Source organism: Marmota marmota, unplaced genomic scaffold (assembly GCF_001458135.2).
Source record: "Marmota marmota marmota unplaced genomic scaffold, marMar, whole genome shotgun sequence".
NCBI lineage: Eukaryota > Metazoa > Chordata > Mammalia > Rodentia > Sciuridae > Marmota > Marmota marmota.
This window is the reverse complement of record NW_026000026.1, coordinates 89,066,737-89,086,094: the sequence shown is the minus strand read 5'-3', so window position 1 is coordinate 89,086,094 and position 19,358 is coordinate 89,066,737. Positions and strand designations below refer to the sequence as shown.

Below are 19,358 nucleotides of genomic sequence, written 5' to 3'. Positions count from 1 at the left end.
TGCTGAACAATCAGCTTGGAAATGGACATTCTGATTATACTGAACCACAAGACAAATGTAAGGCAATTCACATGTATATAATTGTTTGTTCCTGTGCCGGAGAGTGACAACAGCAACCCACCCACTGCAGGGTGATCTCACAAAATGTAAACCACAATGTGGCATTTTTGTAATCTAATGGTCTCTAGTGCTTTAGCTAGGTTCAGGAATTCCACTGCATCAAGATCCCATGGTTGCTCTTCTCCCCCAGGCTTCCTCCCGCGCTAGCGTGACTCGCGTCGCGGTGCGCCGGTTGCCCTTCGGCAGGGGTGGTCACGGCCGCCCACCGCCCCGCACTATGCGGCTCCTCGGCTGGTGGCAGGTATTGCTGTGGCTGTTGGGGCTTCCGGCCCGCGGCCTGGAGGTTGCAGAGAAAAATGATCACATATGGTCAGAGGGGCAGCCGGCTTCCCATCTCCAGGCAGGGGCTGTGTACCTGAGCGAGAAGGAGCCCCCACATGACCGCACAGGCCGGGACAGGGCTGCGGAGGAGGCCGGTGCTGGGCTGGGGCTGGACGCTAACCAAGATCCCATGGTGCTGTCTGTGATTCCTGGGGAAGCTGAGGACAGACGGAGCTCGGAGCCCAGTGGTGGCACCTGTGGTGCTGATGGAGAGGAAGACTCAAGGTGCAGCGCCCAAGACAGCCTCTTCTCTCTGGACAGAGGTGGGACAAGCTTCCCTGAAAGAGAAGAGGAGTACTATGCGGAGCCCGAGATGGTGGAACCTGATCCTGCCCCTGCAGAGGACGCCAATAACACCGAGAGCCTCAAGTCCCCAAAGGTGAACTGTGAGGAGAGGAATGTGACAGGGTTGGAGAATTTCACTCTGAAAATTTTAAATATGTCCCAGGACCTTATGGATTTTCTAAACCCGAATGGTAGTGACTGTAGCCTGGTACTGTTCTACACTCCATGGTGCCGGTTTTCTGCCAGCTTGGCCCCTCATTTTAATTCTCTGCCCCGGGCGTTTCCAGCTCTTCACTTTTTGGCACTGGATGCATCTCAGCACAGCAGCCTTTCTACCAGGTTTGGCACTGTAGCTGTTCCTAACATTTTGTTATTTCAAGGAGCTAAACCAATGGCTAGATTCAATCATACAGATCGAACACTGGAAACACTGAAAATCTTCATTTTTAACCAGACAGGTATAGAAGCCAAGAAAAATGTGGTGGTAACTCAAGCTGACCAAATAGGCCCTCTTCCCAGCACTTTGATAAAAAGCGTGGACTGGTTGCTCGTATTTTCCTTATTCTTTTTAATTAGTTTTATTATGTATGCTACCATTCGAACTGAGAGTATTCGGTGGCTAATTCCAGGACAAGAGCAGGAACATGTCGAGTAGTGATGGACTGAAAGAAGTTGAAGAGAGGAGAACTTGCAGTTTTTCATTTCAGAAATTATTGCTGTAATCTCATACATTTTTTCCAGTGAAGTGTTGACTTGCAACTTCAGTCAAGTTAAAAGAATCATGCCTTTGTTGAATGTGTAAAAGAATTACAAACTGGTGTTTTAACTAGTTTTGGAATAAGCAGATGCAAAAATATTCATTAGAACTTACTATTCTTGTTTTTATTGCTTGAATATAACCCAATATTTTAGGAATAATCCAGTTTGAAATGTGAAGACATATTATGGTAGAATAATAAGTATAGTGCCATTGTGATTACTGTGTACAAGGCAGAAATAGAAAATTCTTGGTTCCTTGTGTATGTCTAGGAAAGTTGGTTTTCTGTTTGCAGTTTCTCTTCCAGAGTTGGTTAAGCAGGAACATGTTTTGTTATGGGAAGAATAATTAGAACTGACAGTGTATCCCTAAAATTGCAACTGATGGAAAATAAAAAAGTGAAATATCAAAAAAAAAAAAAAAAAAAAAAAAAGATCCCATGGTTTAGTCCTTCAGTTTGGCCCCTGTGTGCAGCCTTCCTTTACAGGCTGTCTTTCTGGGGCTTTCTGGGATGCACCCTGCATTCATTCCTGCCTTTCCCCCATGCTGGTCTTTCAGTCTGTAAATTTTCTCCCTGTCAAGATTTTTCTTTATTTAAACTTTATTTCATCAAATAAGTATTTAAGTAAGATGCCCCATCCCTATGGTGCTGTATCTTCCTGTGTATACCTCTAATCTGGCTTTTATCCCTCTATATGCTTTGTGTTAATTTACTAACCCACCTCACTCATAATACATTTTGGGTAGGAAACACATGAAATAGCAGCTGCTCAAAATTCAAACTGAAGAATGAATAATTGTCTAGAAATTTATAATTTAGCTTCCCAGATCCTAAAAATTCAAGAGTCCATTTTATATCATGTTAGTTACTGAGGAAGTTCACAATTTAAATTAAAATCTTGCTGTCTTTGTGCACTAAAGCAGTCTTTCTAAATAGTTTTGATAAAAAAAAAAAAAAAAACTAACTGTGCCAGACACCACGATGTTATGTACCTAGTTTAATCCTGCAAAGTTCTCATTTATTTTAACTATGAGAAAAAAGACTTTAGTTTCTTTCTGTGTATTTGATTGATGAATATGGATTTTATATTTATCAATGTGTTTTAGTTTTCACCTGAACTCCAATTTGAAGGACTAAAGTTGAATATCTGAAACATGTCATGTCTTCAGATAAAAATATAAATATCTGGGTCTTCTAGTAAAGTAAAGCAACCTCTGTCTACTTCTTTTTCTTGTCCCAACTACTATTTTTATTTGCTCCAGTAACCACCCAGTGACATTTCTCCTAATTCCAGTCCCCCTTTGGATCTTCCTTTTCCTTCAGTATTATTAAGAGCTTCAATGCTTAGAATCACTGAGCTGTAATCAGATCCATAGTGCTATCCAGATCACTCAGAAGGTATATCCCTGCCTGGTGGATGTTCGATTGAAATAAAATAAGATGACACAGAACTACGGTGAAGATGAATGGCTTCAGCTGATGGGTAGTATTTGGAATTGGGTTTTGTTTTCTTCAAGAACTGTGGTGTCATTTTTCTTCGTCTTATCCTGTCTCTGCTGATTCTGTCTAGGGGATGCCTTTTAAAAAACTGAGTAATAGCTTCATAAAAGTCCCAAGAAAACACCTCCTGGATCCTGACTTGTCCTCAGTTCCTATCATCTTCTCCCACATAGTGAAGGGCTTGCTTATGTTTATTCTATTAGGTCCCAGTCATGACCCAGGAAATCACCCTCTGGGCTAAATTGGGACCAAGTTTCAGGTAAAAAAAAAAAAAACAAGATACATCACCCCGTTGCCTTGTTTCTGAACCAGTCATTTCTTCTTTAAAGACTTTTGATGAGGCAACATCTAAGTTTTCAAAATGTCCACTTACGCTATAAATCAGAAGCTGCCAGTGTCTTTTTGCTGTGACAGGAAATTGGACATGGGCAAGATGATGGCATATACACACAACAGCCAAGGGCCAAGGAAACTAAAACTGCAATACTAATTCTTAAAACCCAATAAGAAACAAATGTTACAATAATTATTTTACAGATATTGAGTAGTTGTATGAATAAAGTAAAATTACAATGTACACATGACAGCACCAATTCCTTCTAACTCTCTGGCCTTTACCAACCCTTTTTTTGCCAGAAGTGTCTGACTGTATTCATCAACTGGGACTTACCAGGTACCTATGGAGCTATAAATATAAAAAAAAGTCACTCCTACAGATTCTGATTCTGGTCTAGCAGAATCTACACTTATGTAAATCTCCGGATATAGTTCACCTTGGCAGCAAAATACAGAAAGAACCTGCAGTAAGTTCTCCCTCCACCAAATCCTACTCTCTACACCAATAAATAAATAAATAAATAAATAAACAAACAAATAAATAACTTCAAGATCCTTAAGCAAGAGTCTCTTTCACTGAGGATTCCTAGCAATCCTTCCTTGATTTTTCAATATTTAACTTGCATTGTGAGTGAAGGCAAATTGGGTAAATCAGATTTCCCAAGCCTGCAGAATGCTTTCTACCTTCTTGCTCCTCAATAGAGCATTGGTCTTACCTGAATCTCTGGTAACTTGTTAAAAATACAGGATCTTGGACCCCAAACTATACTGAATCCCAATCTTGATTTTAATAAGGTTGCCACAGCATATATATACAATTAAAGTTTGGGGAGCTGTGCTCTATCTGACCAACTTTGATAAGTCTCCAAGTTGATCTAAGTCAATCCTAGCCATTTTCCTCTGGGCTAAAGTCTTTCTCTGAAAATCTGTTTGTCTAGTTTTTGAATCACTCCAGTTTCTGGACTTGCCCAATTCTTTTACCAGAGGAAAAAAAATAAAGGCTTGACCCTAAGGATGAGCTATTAGGCCCTGCGGCCTGTCGGCAAAATCCTTTATACCAGCATGGACCTTCTCCACACTTGGCATTCAACAGGATCATTTACAGCTGGATTCCACTGGCATTGCAGCAGGAACATGGTATTCGATTTGCAGATATATGAGGACACCATTTGTCTGAAATTTCATTTGTTAGCTGCTCTCCCCTTTATGACATGGAAGACACAATCTCAAATCATTCAAGAAAAGCATGGAAATTGATAAGAGCTTTGTCATTATACTTTGCAGCTCATAGTCCAAAGCTAACCAATAGTCAGTCTCTCCATAGAGATAGGATGCAGAGAACCACAACATCAAAAATTGTTAATGCTGACATTAAATCAAAAGTCCAAATAAATAACATGTTTGGTTAGCAAGCTGGTTCTTTTAAGAACATACTCCAACAACATGTAATATATGGAGTAGTGAAGTACAGTTCCTTAAAGTACTTGAAATACTGAGAATGAAAATTAAGAAATTGAAATTGATATGCTAAAAGGTGTCAGATTATGTTTCTAGTTACACTATCAGCTGAATTCTAAATTTAATAAAAATGACCGTCTGCCTATGGATCAAATATTAACTAAGATTTTACTATGTTTTGAGGGTGATAGCTATGGAGACTGACCATTTTTTACCCAACATTTACTGAAAACCTATAAATGTCCTAGACATTGTGTACTATAGATTTAAAGATGAGTAAGACATTGTCCCTGCCCTCAAAGAGTTTATAACCTACAAGAGCAACACATGTAAATAAAAATGTATTTGAAATGTAAAATAAAGTTCTATGGAGCATTTCTTAGCTACAGGGATTCTCTAAAGGAAAATAATTGGTTCTGGTGGCTGGGGTTGTGGCTCAGTGGCAGAGCACTTGCCTAGCATGTGTGAGGCACTGGGTTCGATCCTCAGCACTACATAAAAATAAAATAAAGGTATTGTGTCCACCGACAACTAAAAAAATACATTAAAAAATAATAATAATTGGTTCTTTTTTGAGGAGGCTGCAGGTTTCATAGAGGCTATTCTTTTTTTTTTTTTTTTTTTTTTTTGGTAGTAGGAATCGAGTCCAGGGTTGCTTTACCACTGAACTACGTCCTCAACCCTTTTTGTTTTTTAGTTTGAGAGAGAGCCTTGCTGAATTGCTGAGGCTGGCCTCAAGCTTGCAATCTTCCTTTCCTAGCCTCCTGAGTCACTGGGATGATAGGCATGAGTTACCACACCGTCTTTTTAGAGGCAATTCTTAAAAGGCTTTTCCAGGCAAGGGGAGAATAACTGCAGAAGAATGAAGGCATGAAGCAGTATGTCCACTCACAGTCTTCTGATAAGTTTAATATGCTTTGGGTTGAGTTTTGTGAGGACAGGAATATGAAAATATGGAGGTTGGCAGAGGCTCTACCAAGCATGTTAATTAATTTGGACTTATTTTCTGTGAGTGAATGGGAAGCTAGCAAACATTTATTTTCTGTTTAAACTGGGAAAAGCATCAGTTCCTAGATTGAGGCTATTATCTAAATTAATTCACTTGATTCTCAAAACACTTTTGTGAGATAAATATTATCCTAATTTCCAGGTGAGGAAACCAGTTTTGTCCTTCACAACTAACAAGAAATAAATACTTTAAATTTTAAATATAGCCTTACTCTGCAAATAAACCAACATTCTTACAAGGGTTTTAGTTTAGCTTGGATTACTTTTTCTTTTTTGTCTATTTGTTTGTTTTGCATCATTAAGTCTCCATCTAATTCTGTTCAAATCTATAAAGCAATATTTTCATCTGTCTTGCTCAGAGATCTGTTTGACTCTGTAGTCTGTGCTTTCCCATAAAAGAATACAATATGATCCCCAACATCAATAAATTAGCAAGCTAGCTGGAGATTCAGGTTTACCACAGAAAAAGCAAGTACACATATCAACTATAAGAGTGGGAGGAGTTGGAGGTGGTAAGTGGTAGTAAGACTGTTCACAGTTTTGAACAACCAGAGAGGTCTAAGTGGCAGGTGTGTGACCAACATTGGAAAGTGAGGACTTGAGCAAACTAAATGTCATTTAGCTAATGTCAGCTAAGTCTCTCCAGCTAACCATGTAGCCCCATCCAGTTCAATTTGTCCATTTGTCCCCTCTTCCAATTAAATGCTCTGATCTCACATACCTCCCCTTCTCTGGCCAAAACACAGAGAGTGAAACTCAGTTCCTCTTCAAAATTTCTCTTCATCCCCCCCCCCAGTTTCTCTAATAGAGATAGAAGAGGTCAAACAGAGGAATGTTTCCTTGTTAGAGCATTTCTAACTATTAGGGGAAAGCAGGCATCTTCTCTTTATATTATGGGAGAAGGTGATGAACTGGATCTTGGTATTTGATAGGGGTTAAGGGAGAAAACAATGGAATCTGTAAAATACCATCCCAACCCTGGTTTATATGATTATTCTTCCTGCTATAAAATTCTATTGTATAGACCAGGAGCTGAAGAACATAGTCTTTCTACTGGATTTCTTTCTGAAACAAAATCCTAATTTTCCTCTAGGCAAATAAATTCCTCAGGTGGATTAGGGCAAAGTTAATGTGCCCACAGAGGCAACAAAAAATAATTAATAATCAAATATTGCCCTCAGTACATCCCACGTGTGGTTGTCTTTTAGAAATGTTTCTGAGTCATGGGAAAATGTTGAGACTCCAAAATGATGAAAATTGTCTTACAACTGCAATTTTTATCCAAATTCCAAATTACCCTTTGGCCAAGATACAGCTGCAAATTTGGGAACATTTGCAAAAGTCATATCTTCCCATTAAAATAAAAAATCTCCACTCTATTTTCTCAGGCACACTGTAGATACAGTACATTGCCTAAGACAAACACTGCCCATTCCCCTTGGCCATACAACCTTATTCTGCAAATGAATCAGCATTCTTACAAGGGTTATTTGTTTCCTTGGCTTTAGTTTGTTTTTGTTTTTATTGTTGTCCCATTAAGCCTCCATCCAACTCTGTCCTATTCTATCAAGAAATATTTTTATACATCTTGCTCATGGTCTTTATTTGATGTTAAGATGTAAGAAGTATAAATAAGCCTAATCTAGTTAGCATATTTAAATAAATTATAGTGCCTTTTTATGTCTCATCAATGGATATGAATGATTTTCACTCATGAATAGTTAATTAAAATTTCTGGCCCATTTATTTCTGAGATTTTTTACTTACTTGAATACTTTCTCCCAATCTGTATCTGTTTAATTTATTTAAGAACAAAAGCATATACACTCATTTCTATATTAGAACTCTGGGCACACATTAACTCTTGTTCTGCTGCCAAAGTTAACCTCCTGGAGTTTTTTGAAATGTGAGTCTCCATGTAGTGACAACACAAAGGTAGAGCATGACAAAGAGAAGGATTCTGCTTCTCCCAGGCCATTATTAAAACTGACCAGCACTCCAGGTCATCCAGCTTTCTGTTGACCCCTGGGGATGTGGTATAAGCATGTGTGCAACATAACTGCAAAAAAATACAAAGTTGGAGAGTGCACACTGAAATTAGGAAAAGGGTGGGGGGAAAGCACCCAACAAAATGTGCCATTGTTAGGAGACGCGCCATAACTTCTACCCGCCATGCTGTCCAAGGCAATGCTTCCCACTGTAGGTAAATGGAGCCCAACGCTGTGAAGCATTAGGTTTTTAGAACTGAAGTTAAACTGATAAATTAGACCTCATTTATTGAACAGCAGTTAGAGCTGATTGCCTAGGGAGTCGTTTGACACCTTTGAAGACCCTGCTAACTTAATTGGTGATAGTTTGGGGGCTGAAGGAAACATTTAAGGCAGGAGCAGCAGGACACCGTGCCGCATGAAAATGGAGAAGACAAGCATTCTCTCTGACAAGGGGAGTCATATATAGATTTTTGTGTCCATTGTTTTCGCTTATTTGTGTGTGTGCTTTACTCAGTCAATCAAATATAATTGACACCACTGGGTTCTGTTGTTTTGTAGATGACAGGAGCTAATGTAAGGGAAAAAAGCTGGAAGTAAACTTCCCCCTGAAAAGCTGTGAAAAGGTTTTTCCACCGGGCCTGTGACATTTTTTGCTCAATTGTATTAATTGATGTAGTGACAAGGCACTTGGAAAGATGATGGATACTGATCACTACACCCTTTTTAAGGTTGGGTTATATCTTGCTATTATCATAAGCACTTGTTTGTACAAGAAGTGAGCAGCAAGCAGAACAAAAGAGGAAATAACAAAGCTGTTTACCTGTGCTATGCGCCTGGCACAGGAAGAGCAAAGGGTTTCCCATGTAAAGGTGCCCAGGCAGTGTAGAGGTGGGTGTGTAGACAAGGACCAGCTCCCAACTTCGAATTTAACCTTACTCCCCTCACCCTGTGATCTCTGAGGAGGCTCTGCCCCAGGTTTTTCATCATTAGCTCAGAGCTACAAATGATTCTAAGAGTTTCATAAAGTCCTAAGTCTTAAGTGCCAGGGTGGAAAACCTACCAGCATTAGAGCATCCTGGAACTAGATCAGCCAAATTATTCAGGCTAAGGGAGCTATAGGTTTTAGAATGCTCATTTCTCAGAGTCGGTGACAGTGGCAATGATGCGTTAGAGCAGGCCACATGGCTTACCCAGACAGTGCCAGGATGAAATGACTTTGACTACTTGCAATAAAACAAAACAGACCTTGACTAAAAGGAGAGGATACAGAGTAAGGAATTCGTTTTTTTTGTCTGAAATCAGCCTGAATGAGTCATTTGAATTATCTAGAGTCATGCAAAATTATCTTGAGTCTTCCTAGCATCATCTTTGGTGTTTAAGTAACCTTGAGTTGTCTGAACTTATCCTAAATTCATAGCACAAATGTGTTTTCAATCACACTAGAAAAATTAAAACATGCTGGGCATGGTGGTTCACACCTGTAATCCCAGCAAATCAAGAGGCTGAGGCAGGAGGATCACAAGTTTGAGGAAAATACTAAGCAACTTGGTGAGACCCTGCTTCACAATAAAAAATAAAAAGGGCTGGGGATGTGACTCAGTGGTTAAGTTCCCCCAAGTTTTCTTCCACTTTCTAACATCAGGTGTTTTCTATTGTTTGATATTTAAATCTTGACTCACATCATTCAATTTAAGAAAAGTTTCTATTTTCCAAATCCTCAAGGGAAAAACTCATAGCTCAGTATACAATTCAAAGAAAGTGGTAGCACAGATTTTGCTTTTATTCCACAAATATTTCAAGAAAGCATTTGATAAACATCATAAAGAATTTCCACAATATATCCTGAACAAAAATGAAACCCAGTTATCCATAAATCCAGATATCCTTATTATATTTCAGGAATTAGAAACAGTTATGGCAAGTATAAGGGAGAAATCTCTAGAAAAATCTCATCAGAATTGGTAAGTATCTTATGCCCTTTCTCAGAGAAAACCCTTGAACTCATTCATTCATTCATTCAACATCTATTTATGTGTGCCAGGCACTGTGGATGTAACAGGGAGCAAAAAAACAATGGCATCTCTGTTCTTATGAATCATTCAGTCTAATGTAAGGAAAGCCATTAATCAAATGATAAACCCAAATCAACTTAAAAATAAAAGTGCATGTGGTGAGTGTTCTGAATGAGAGATAACTGCTGCTATGAGAGTTTATAATTGAGAAATTTTATCCCAATTAAGGGTCCAAGGACAGTTTTACCAAGGAAATAAAACCTAAGCTGAGAACTGAAAAAATAAAGAATGAGAGGTGGAGGGACAGAGGAAAGGGAGAACTTTTCACCTATGGCAGGAGAGACTGTTGCAGTCCTAGGAATTCAAATACGCCAGAGTGAAACTCAGAGAGTGACAGGAAGTGTGGGAAGAACAGGGACACAAGTGCAATAGAGAGAGAACCAGAGCAAACTGGAGCAGCAGCTTTGAAACAAGGGCCACATAAGTATGTTGTCTTCTGCTAAAACTCACTTCCTTATTAACCTTTGCTATTTTTCTTTTTGAGATGTCAGGCAGTGGCAATGGGTTACAAAATAATCACAATGATGTAGGTGCTTAAAAACACCTGCAGGCAACAGGCAGAGCAGGAGAAAAAGTGCAAAAGGAATTGTGTGGGTCATTTGTGGCTACCTTGCAAGATTGTCAGCTCTCTTTGTTTATATTTGGAGCAAAATGAATCCTTACAAAATGACTTTGTTTTTGAAAAAAATAATGTGAATAGTTAAACTTCTTCTGGAATCCTTGCTACCAAGATGCTACTAGAGAAGATCCACTGTCAGGGGAACAAGGCTTAGGCCTCACAGATTCCTGGCACCTGTATTATTGACCGTGGTGACAGCAAAGCAGGTGCAGCATGCAGTTCCATGGCCCTGCAGAGAAGCTGCTTGTAGCACCAGCAGCCCTTTGCCCATTTGCATTCCTGAAATCCTGATGAACTTTACAACATCAAAACATTGTGTCATCTATGACTTACAACCAGGTCCTAAAAATTTTAACATGAATGTAATCTTTCTGGTACAGATGATTCTAACAGAAAGGCTACGGCTACTTTGGCTATGGAGCGTGCTGCGCTGGGCTTGAGCTCTTATACACCCTGGGAAAATATACCCAACTGGAGATCACAGAACTGGCCATTCATAAGTGCTTCTGATAAGATATTTCAGAGAGAGATTGAATTATCAGAAAGTATTCTCAACAGATTAGACCTACAATACAGTTTTAGCAACAAGTCATATGATTTGATATATGATTGGCCAAGGTTTGGTCATTTACACACACACATCCTACCTTACATGCCATAGGGTATACCGAAGTCATCCATTCCAGGGAAACCTATCATGTCACTATCATTCCCCACACTGTGCTCCCATTCCCCTCACCATATTTTCATGGGATTTCTCTCAGCCTAGAATGGCCCACAACCCCTGCCATCTTCCTGCCTAGTTAAGAGTCTGCATACATGGCCAGGAGTGTCCACCAAATTCCTTTGTTTTCTTTCTCTTCTGTGCGCACTTCTCTCTCTCTCTCTCTCTCTCTCTCTCTCTCTCTCTCTCTCTCCATCTTTCCCACTCTCCTTCTCTCTCTTCTCTTTACTATCCCCCAGCCCACTCTAATTGTTTCTCCTTTCTGGTCAAAATTACATATTGTGATAAGGTGATATGTTCATTACATCTACCCAACAAAACTGTAAGATTAAGGTTAATGGTTAATGGGGAGCACGCATGAATGGTGTTTAGTTATCTATTGCTGTATACAGAAACACTGCAAAATTTGAACACTTAAATATTTACCACTTGTCATTATACAAGTCTGTAGGTCAGATGTGTGATTTTTCTGCTGATCTGGGCCAGATTTGGTTGATTTCAGCTACACTCCTAATAAAGCTGTGGGCTAGAGAGATAGGTCTAGTAATGTTGGCTGGGCTGTCTCACATCTCTGTGGCCTTGGTTGAGACAATGGATGATTGGACTTTGGTTCACATGGGCTCTCAACCTGTTGTCGAGAGTTTCCTGATATGGTGGCGACAGTGGATCTAAGACAACAAAGCCTCTTGTGGTTTAACTTAAGGACTGTCACTTCTATTTTATTCTATTGGCCATGTATGTACATACATACATATGCAAAATGGACATGAATAATAAATAGAATAATACAGTATGTCATCTCTGTAGGCTCCAAACTTCTCTCACATATAATGAAGGGAAATGTTATGAGTCCCTTTCTATCACTAACCTTTATCCATATAATCTGCCATCCTGTTTTAGGTTTCAGGCCCATCTAGGACTTGTTGATTTGTGATAAGCCACATCAAAATGATCACCTCCTTATAACAACTGAGAATTTTATACTTCTCTGCAATTAAAGTTCAGGCTCTGGGGGCTGGGGCAGTAGCTCAGTGGTAGAGCATTTGCCTAGCACGTATGAGTCACTGGGTTTGATCCTCAGCACCCCATAAAAATAAATAAATTAAATAAAAGTCCATCTACAACTAAAAAAAACTTTTTAAAAAATAAAATAAAAATATAAAGTTCAGGCTCTGTTAAGAGATCTTCAACTTCTCATTAGCTGCACAACACCTTCTCACTGATTTAAAAAATCTGTTCTAATGAAAAACACCAGAAGCATGGCTTCTCTCAGGTTCTACAGAAATGCCTGCCCCAAGTCTCTGCACATACCAAGAACCATCTACTTATCTGATTTTCTCACCATTTGGAAGCAAAGTTTTGTAGACCCTCCTCACTTAAACAAAAAAAAAAAATCTGGTCTCAGAGCTGCCATTAATGATCTGTTCCATTAGTGAACTGACCATTAATGATCAGTTCCTTACTTGATGCATACTCTGTTTGACCTTCAAATACCCCTCTCCACTGCCACTCTTTCCAATACCATTGCTAAAATTGCCTCCTTGCTGTTTCATTGGGGTTGTGCTGCATAACTTCTTAATTCCTATGTATGTTCTGGCAGGAACAATGTTTTATATCTCCCCTCGTCCAGTGCTTGAAGCAGTTTGAATTCTCAATAAGTATGCAATTCATTTACAACCAAATACAAATATTTGGTAAAGAATCTCCTTCAAACCAGAAAGAACTAACCAGTTTAAGGTTAATATTTCATGACAAATTTTGTAGAAGGGGCTAATTCTTTCAAGAATCATCTTACACCACCCTGCTGGTCAGGGCTGCACATCTCTCAACAATATGACCCCAGGTGACCTCACCCCAGGAGGAGATTGTGGGAGCTGGCTGCAGGTGGACTTATAAGACAAGAGTAGGCTTGTACTACCGTGGTCTCCTGGAGACCAGCCCTCTGACCATGGGGCCTTCTGCCTGAGCCAACCTTGGGACACAAGCCTCCAGCCCCACAGGAGCCTGGCTCCAAGAGTCTGGGGTCAGGAATCTCTTTCCAGAGTTCATACCACTGATCCAGCCAAAATATGCTTTTCCCCCAAACACAGGAAAGATGAAAATTTTCCACAAAAGACAAATGTTCCTACAGAAAGGCAACCCTACCAAATTTCAGCTGACTTCTGGGTATCCTGTAGGAAAGTATGTGACTCTTTTATCCAGATAAACCACCATGTTCAGAAAAAAACCACCATGCCTACATCTCCATTACACACAACCCAGATTCCTCTGTCCTTTATCTGTCCTTTGCTGCATCCTTGAGCCACTTCTGCCCTGCCCTATTTTTCATTTGACCTTCCTTTGTGTCCTAATCTGGCTTTCCTATTGTCCCTCAGGAATCCCTATCCCATGGTTAACACAGAGCTCCTTTGTCTTCAATCACTTCCCTAATGCCCTGTCTCCTCCTAATCTAAGCAGAAAGCTGACTTTTCCTGTATTCTGTATCCTAAGGGTCAGGAAGTAGGACAGCATCCTGCTCATTTCTCATGATTCTTTCCTCCTTTACTTTAAAAGACACTGCATCTTTGACATAGCAACATGGTTATGTGACCCTTATACCCTTGTGTTTTCTGTCTTGTACTGACCTACCTTCTTATTCACTGTAAATTTGGGTGTCTAGCTTAGGCTCTCCCTCACCACTTCCAGCACTTTTTTGTTTCCAATGACTTTACCTCCAATAGGCCAGTCTATTCTGCCATCTACTTCTGTGGCTGCTGTCACATCTGAAACTTCTCTACCTGTGAAATTAAAAATCATGCATTGATCTTAACCTCCTTTCCTCCAAATTCTCTCTCATCAGTTGCTCCAATAGAAACCACTCTTCAACTTCTAGAAACCTCCAACCTACTGAACCTCTATTCTTACCTTCAAGTTCTTAGCCTATCACTTCACACATGACTCCCTCGCTCCATTTCCCTTCCATTCCTTGTTCTGGAGAACCCCACACATTGTCTTGACTTAAGTATCACACTTCTTAGTGCCTCCTGAGAGCAGTGGTCTGGCAGGAGAAAAATCACACAATTCTGAAGAATGGTTTCTCATTACATCCAACATTTCTACTCCTAAGCAGGTTTCAAGACTACCCCAAAACTCTATTTCCTCACCAGTTCCCACTCCCAGAGCTTTGGAGACCAATTTTCTCCCATTTTTTCAGCTACTGTTGTAGGCACCAGAACAAGATATACTGATTCCTACCCCTAAGGAGCTTATTCTAGAGGAGGTAAACAGAGAGACCCCCCCAAAATCAATGAATACATGCAATGATGAAAATCAAGTCAATGATGGATACTGACAAAGGGTAGAATATTTACTCTAAGAACAGAGTGACAGAACTAGCTATTCAAATAGCCACAAGAAGCACATTTTATGAAAACTAAAACCACTTTTGCAAAGGCACAACTGTGTATATTATTTTAGAATGTCTGTGGGATAGCAAGAAAGCCAGGATTACTGATTACTATGAGCAAGGAGAGAATGCAGTAGAAAATGAGAGAGGTAAGGAGGGGACAGATCCTACAGGATTTTATTGGCCAGAGAAAGGAGTTTGGAGTCATATATTACATAAAAAAATGAAAGCTATTGGAAGAAGTGTTTTTGTTTGTTTGGATTTTTTGTTTACTTGTTCCTTTGCTTTTTAATTTGAAGAGCGGCATGATTTGATTTAGAGTTTTAAGACCACCCACCTCAAAAATCTTGCTTTCTCCTTCCCACGGCTTCAACTGTTTCCTCTTTCCTGTTTCATTTCCATCTCCATTTAGACACATTCAATTCACTCCTACCTCGTAAGAAAATATTTCACTGACATCACTTTTCTCCTCAGCCCAGCTCTCTCAGTTACTCTTTCTGTCTCTGCTTACCCACTGCCCCTGATTCCTGCACCCAGCTCTCCACCCAGGTCTTGTGGAAGTTGCCACTGCTTCTACTGCTGCTCACTAGGCTCTCTTCAGCCCTATCCTACCTGGCCTCCTTGGGGAGTCCTACTAAAGCCACTTCCCCCTGGCTCACTACCAGGACTCGCTCCTAAGATGTCCTCAACTTTCTCTGGCTGTTCCTTTTGGTCTCTTATGCAAGCTTCACTTCTACCTGGCCTTCAGTGTTGATGTGGACCAGAGGTCCACTCTTCTCAGTTTACTAACTTCCAGAACAGCTTATCTCCGCACTCTGTACCCCCTAATACACAATCACACAGCCTTCATCCCCATCTATATTTTAATGTCTCACAAATCCAAGTCTCCAGCCATCTCTCTCTACTGGTCTCCAGGTATGCTTGGTTATCCCACAAAGCCCTTAAATCCCAACCTGTCATAAATTGAACACACAATCTTTCCCAAAATGTCTCCTCTTTTTATGTTCTTGATCATATTGGCCTGTCTAGAACCTCTGTATCTTCTTATCTATATCTCTCACAACCAAAATTCTCAACACTGAAAATGTTCCTGGTAACAGACACATTGGATTTGGAAACTGTAATCTCTTCCGTGGCTTAGGGGAACAGAGCCCTTCCTGTCACCATTACTGTCCACTTCAGGTCTTTTCTGCATTGCAATTAGAGTGTTTGTTTTGTTATGTTTTGTTTTGTCTTGGTTTTTTTTTTTTTTTTTTTTTTTTTTTNAAGATCTCTTAACAGAGCCTGAACTTTATATTTTTATTTTATTTTTTAAAAAGTTTTTTTTAGTTGTAGATGGACACAATATCTCCATTAATTTATTTATTTTTATGTGGTGTTGAGGATCGAACCCAACACCTCATGCATGCAAGGCAAGTGCTCTACCACAGAGCCACAATCCCAGCCCTAGAGTGATTTTTCAAAAATAAATCAATAAATAGTACTTCATTGCCTTCAAAATAAAGTACAAACTGCTTAATACAGCTTTCATATGTCTTTCTCCTGAATATCTTATTCTACCATATGTAGCCTAATTACAGTAATTATTTTCACTTTCATCAACATGAACTCTAGCTTACAGACCTTTGAACATGCTGTTTTCTCTGTGAAGTTTCTTTCCTCCCCTGCAACAACCTATTCTTCAGGTCTAGATTTGGAGGTTGCTTTCTGGATCCCACATGCCTATTGCTGGTACATATTCTATTGACTCCTATAGCTCCCTTTACAATCCCCTATCATAAGGAGAAATGGATGTGCTAACTACCCTGATTTGCATACATGGTATGAATGTATCAAATGATCACACTGTGCCCCATAAGTATGTACAATAAGGATGTGTCAGTTAAAAATAAATTTTAAAAAAGATCACACCAATCTGAATTATAGTTTCTTTTTATTTGTTTTTATTCTCTATTAGACAGGAAGTTCCAGAAAAGCACACTCCCTGTTTGTTCCTTCATTCTTGTTTTGCCAACAATTAGCACAATTTAGCATATACATAGCTCACAATTTTTTTAATGATGTAGTGCCTTCACAATAAAATTCATTCTTTTCTCGAAACAATGATTTATTGTCTCATAAAGGCTTTATAGTTATCATATCTGCAATCATCCTTCTCTATGATAGTGACATTGTAAGTGGAAGGGATCTGAGGGAACAAACTCTTGGTGGAAGAGAATCCAGGGGTTTTCTCACTTCTTTCTTCCCATTTCTGCTTCCCTGAGCCACCTACAATTTAACACTTTTCTGATCTTTCAATTAAAAAAAAAAGTCATTTTATTTAGAGAACCTTCTTTAAAAGAAAGCCTACTTTTCAAAAAAAATTACAAAGAAGGAAATTGTGAGAAGAAATTTTTTTCTTAATCCATGCTAACCCTTAACAAAACTTGGAAAATGCAAAAGTAAACATTATTAACATATAACACCAAAGAGATCTTTACCTGACTATTTCACATCTACTACTGTGGGACCCTCTCCACCTCCCTTAACCTCTCTCCCTGATGATCACAAACTTTGAATTCTGGAAGTTCTTCATCACCTACACAAGGCTTGAAGACCAGGTCAAGAGTCTCCTCATTTGCTGCCCTCCCCCCACACCTCAGGCCCAGCTTAGTCAATTTCTCTTTATTAAACCCTATGTTACAAACCAGAAGAGACAGGGGAGAGAGAGAGAGAATAGCACATGCACAATGGCAGCTGCCTCATGCTGGGAAATCCAGGAAGGACGTCTAAGATAGAATTAGAGATGAACAGGTTATTGGGGAAATGTCCATCAGGGAAGAGGAAGCAGGGAAAGGCTATGAGATCCCAGACCAGGATGCAGTTCTCACACTTGGAAAAGGAGAAAGAAGGAGAGCCAGGTAAGAAGCCTCCAATGTTAATGCAGCTCTGAGGAACTTCCAGAAAAACCAAAGGGTGATGTCATCCCAGAGGTCCCATGTTGTCAGAAGCAGACCAGCACCAGCACCATGACTGTGCTGAGCCATTGGCTGGCTAGGAGCAACCTAGGGGGAGACAAGTTCTCAGCACGACTTCTGTAGCAGCTGGAGACACCTTCCAGCCTGGAAAAAGGGTTTGAGCAGCTCGCCTCCATGGCTGACATGTGGCTTTGGGATGTCTTTGTAAAAGTAGCCCAAAATGCCAATCTGCTGGAAAGAGTGAAGCTTAAAGTCAATGTCATAAACTACTTCCCATCCATGGTTCTCAGTCTTAAGCTTGTCCTCCAGACAATATTAGGCAATGTCTGGAGATATTGTGGATTGTCACATCTGGCAGGGGTTTGGGAGTGGTAAGGGGGAGATGCATGAATGGTCTCTAGTGAATAGGAGCCAAGTATGCCTATGATGGACAGGACAACCCTCTGCAACAAGGAACAAAGAAAAATCAGGCTTAAAATGTCAATGATGCTCAGGTTGAAGAAATTGGCTTTACATCAGATTGACAAAATATCAATATTTCAAAGAATGTATACAGTTCTTCCTGCATCAAAGACTGCAAAGTGGAGAAGTAAGTATAGCAGCTTCTCCATAAAAGATGATAGCAACCATGTGGCACTACACAGCCAGATGGCATTGTAGACCCAAAATTCTATCTTCCGCAGATGCTCATTTCTTGTCTCACATTAAGAATATAAAAACCAAATGCCACACACTCTCCTGCTTTATCCATCAGCCTTTGGGGTGTGTGTGTGTATTGTGTGGGTGTGTGTGTGTGTATGTATGTATGTATGTGTGTGTATATGTGTGTGTGTGTGTGTGTGTGTGTGTGTGTATATATATATATATATATATATATATATATATATATATATATTCATCCTCATTGACAGCAGGGTTGAGGAAGGACTATTTTGTCAGAAGGGAAGAAAGTAGCCTAAAATTGTACTTTTTTTACTCAAAACACACACAATGTTCTTCCCAGAGCTTTTGTTTCTAATTTAAAAGGTAACTTTTAACAAGTTGTAGCTATGAATGGGGATAAGAAACTCCTATTTTCCTTTCCTACGTTGATCTAAACACTCTTCTTCATTCCATTTCTTCAGATTGAAACTAGCTGGGCATGGTGACACACATCTGTAATCCCAGTAGCTTGGAAGGCTGAGGCAGGAGATCACAAGTTCAAGTCTAGCCTCAGTAACTTAGTGAGGTCCAAAGCAATGTAGTAAAACCTTGTCTCAAAAAATAAATAAATAAAAGGAGCTGGGGATGTGGCTCAGTGGCTAAGTGCCCCTACATTCAATCCCTGGTACCAAAAAAAGAAAAAAAAAAGAAACTATAGCTGTTAAAATATACTCTGACCAGTCCACTGACACAGATCACTCTCAGGGCCAAGATTGGAATTTCTCAGAGTAGTTATGAGAATACAAGCCTTGGAAATAATTTATGTGAAAATATGAAAGTAACCCAGAACATGAGAGCACTCTTGGCAGACCAAAAAAAGAAACAGAATTGGCTATTGTACTCCCAATATGTGAAACTATGGTCAGTCTTCCCAGAGCTCAGCTGAAGGCCTCAAGAAGAAATTAGACACAGAGAAATTTTTTAAAGGAAGAAAAGAATAATCCATTCTATCCCCGGCCCTTGGCCTGGTCCACAGGACAAGGAATAGTAGATTATACTGAGACAGAGTGATATCACTGCCAGCTATAGTCCTGGGGAAAGAATCGTTGGAAAGATCGTCTCAGTGGAGGGGTAGAGGCCACCTGATGTCAAATGTCTGTTTCACTCTTGTTCCACTTCACT

General features: G+C 39.8%; 1 protein-coding gene across 1 annotated transcript; it reads left to right on the top strand.

The window, feature by feature from the left end:
- The first annotated feature begins 239 nt into the window (after window positions 1–239).
- On the top strand, window positions 240–1,521 carry LOC107135798 (thioredoxin domain-containing protein 15-like). The gene has a single exon (XM_048811847.1). It carries the CDS (start codon window positions 338–340, stop codon window positions 1,379–1,381), a length of 1,044 nt encoding a protein of 347 aa, XP_048667804.1. The 5' UTR covers window positions 240–337; the 3' UTR covers window positions 1,382–1,521.
- The last annotated feature ends 17,837 nt before the right edge of the window (window positions 1,522–19,358 follow it).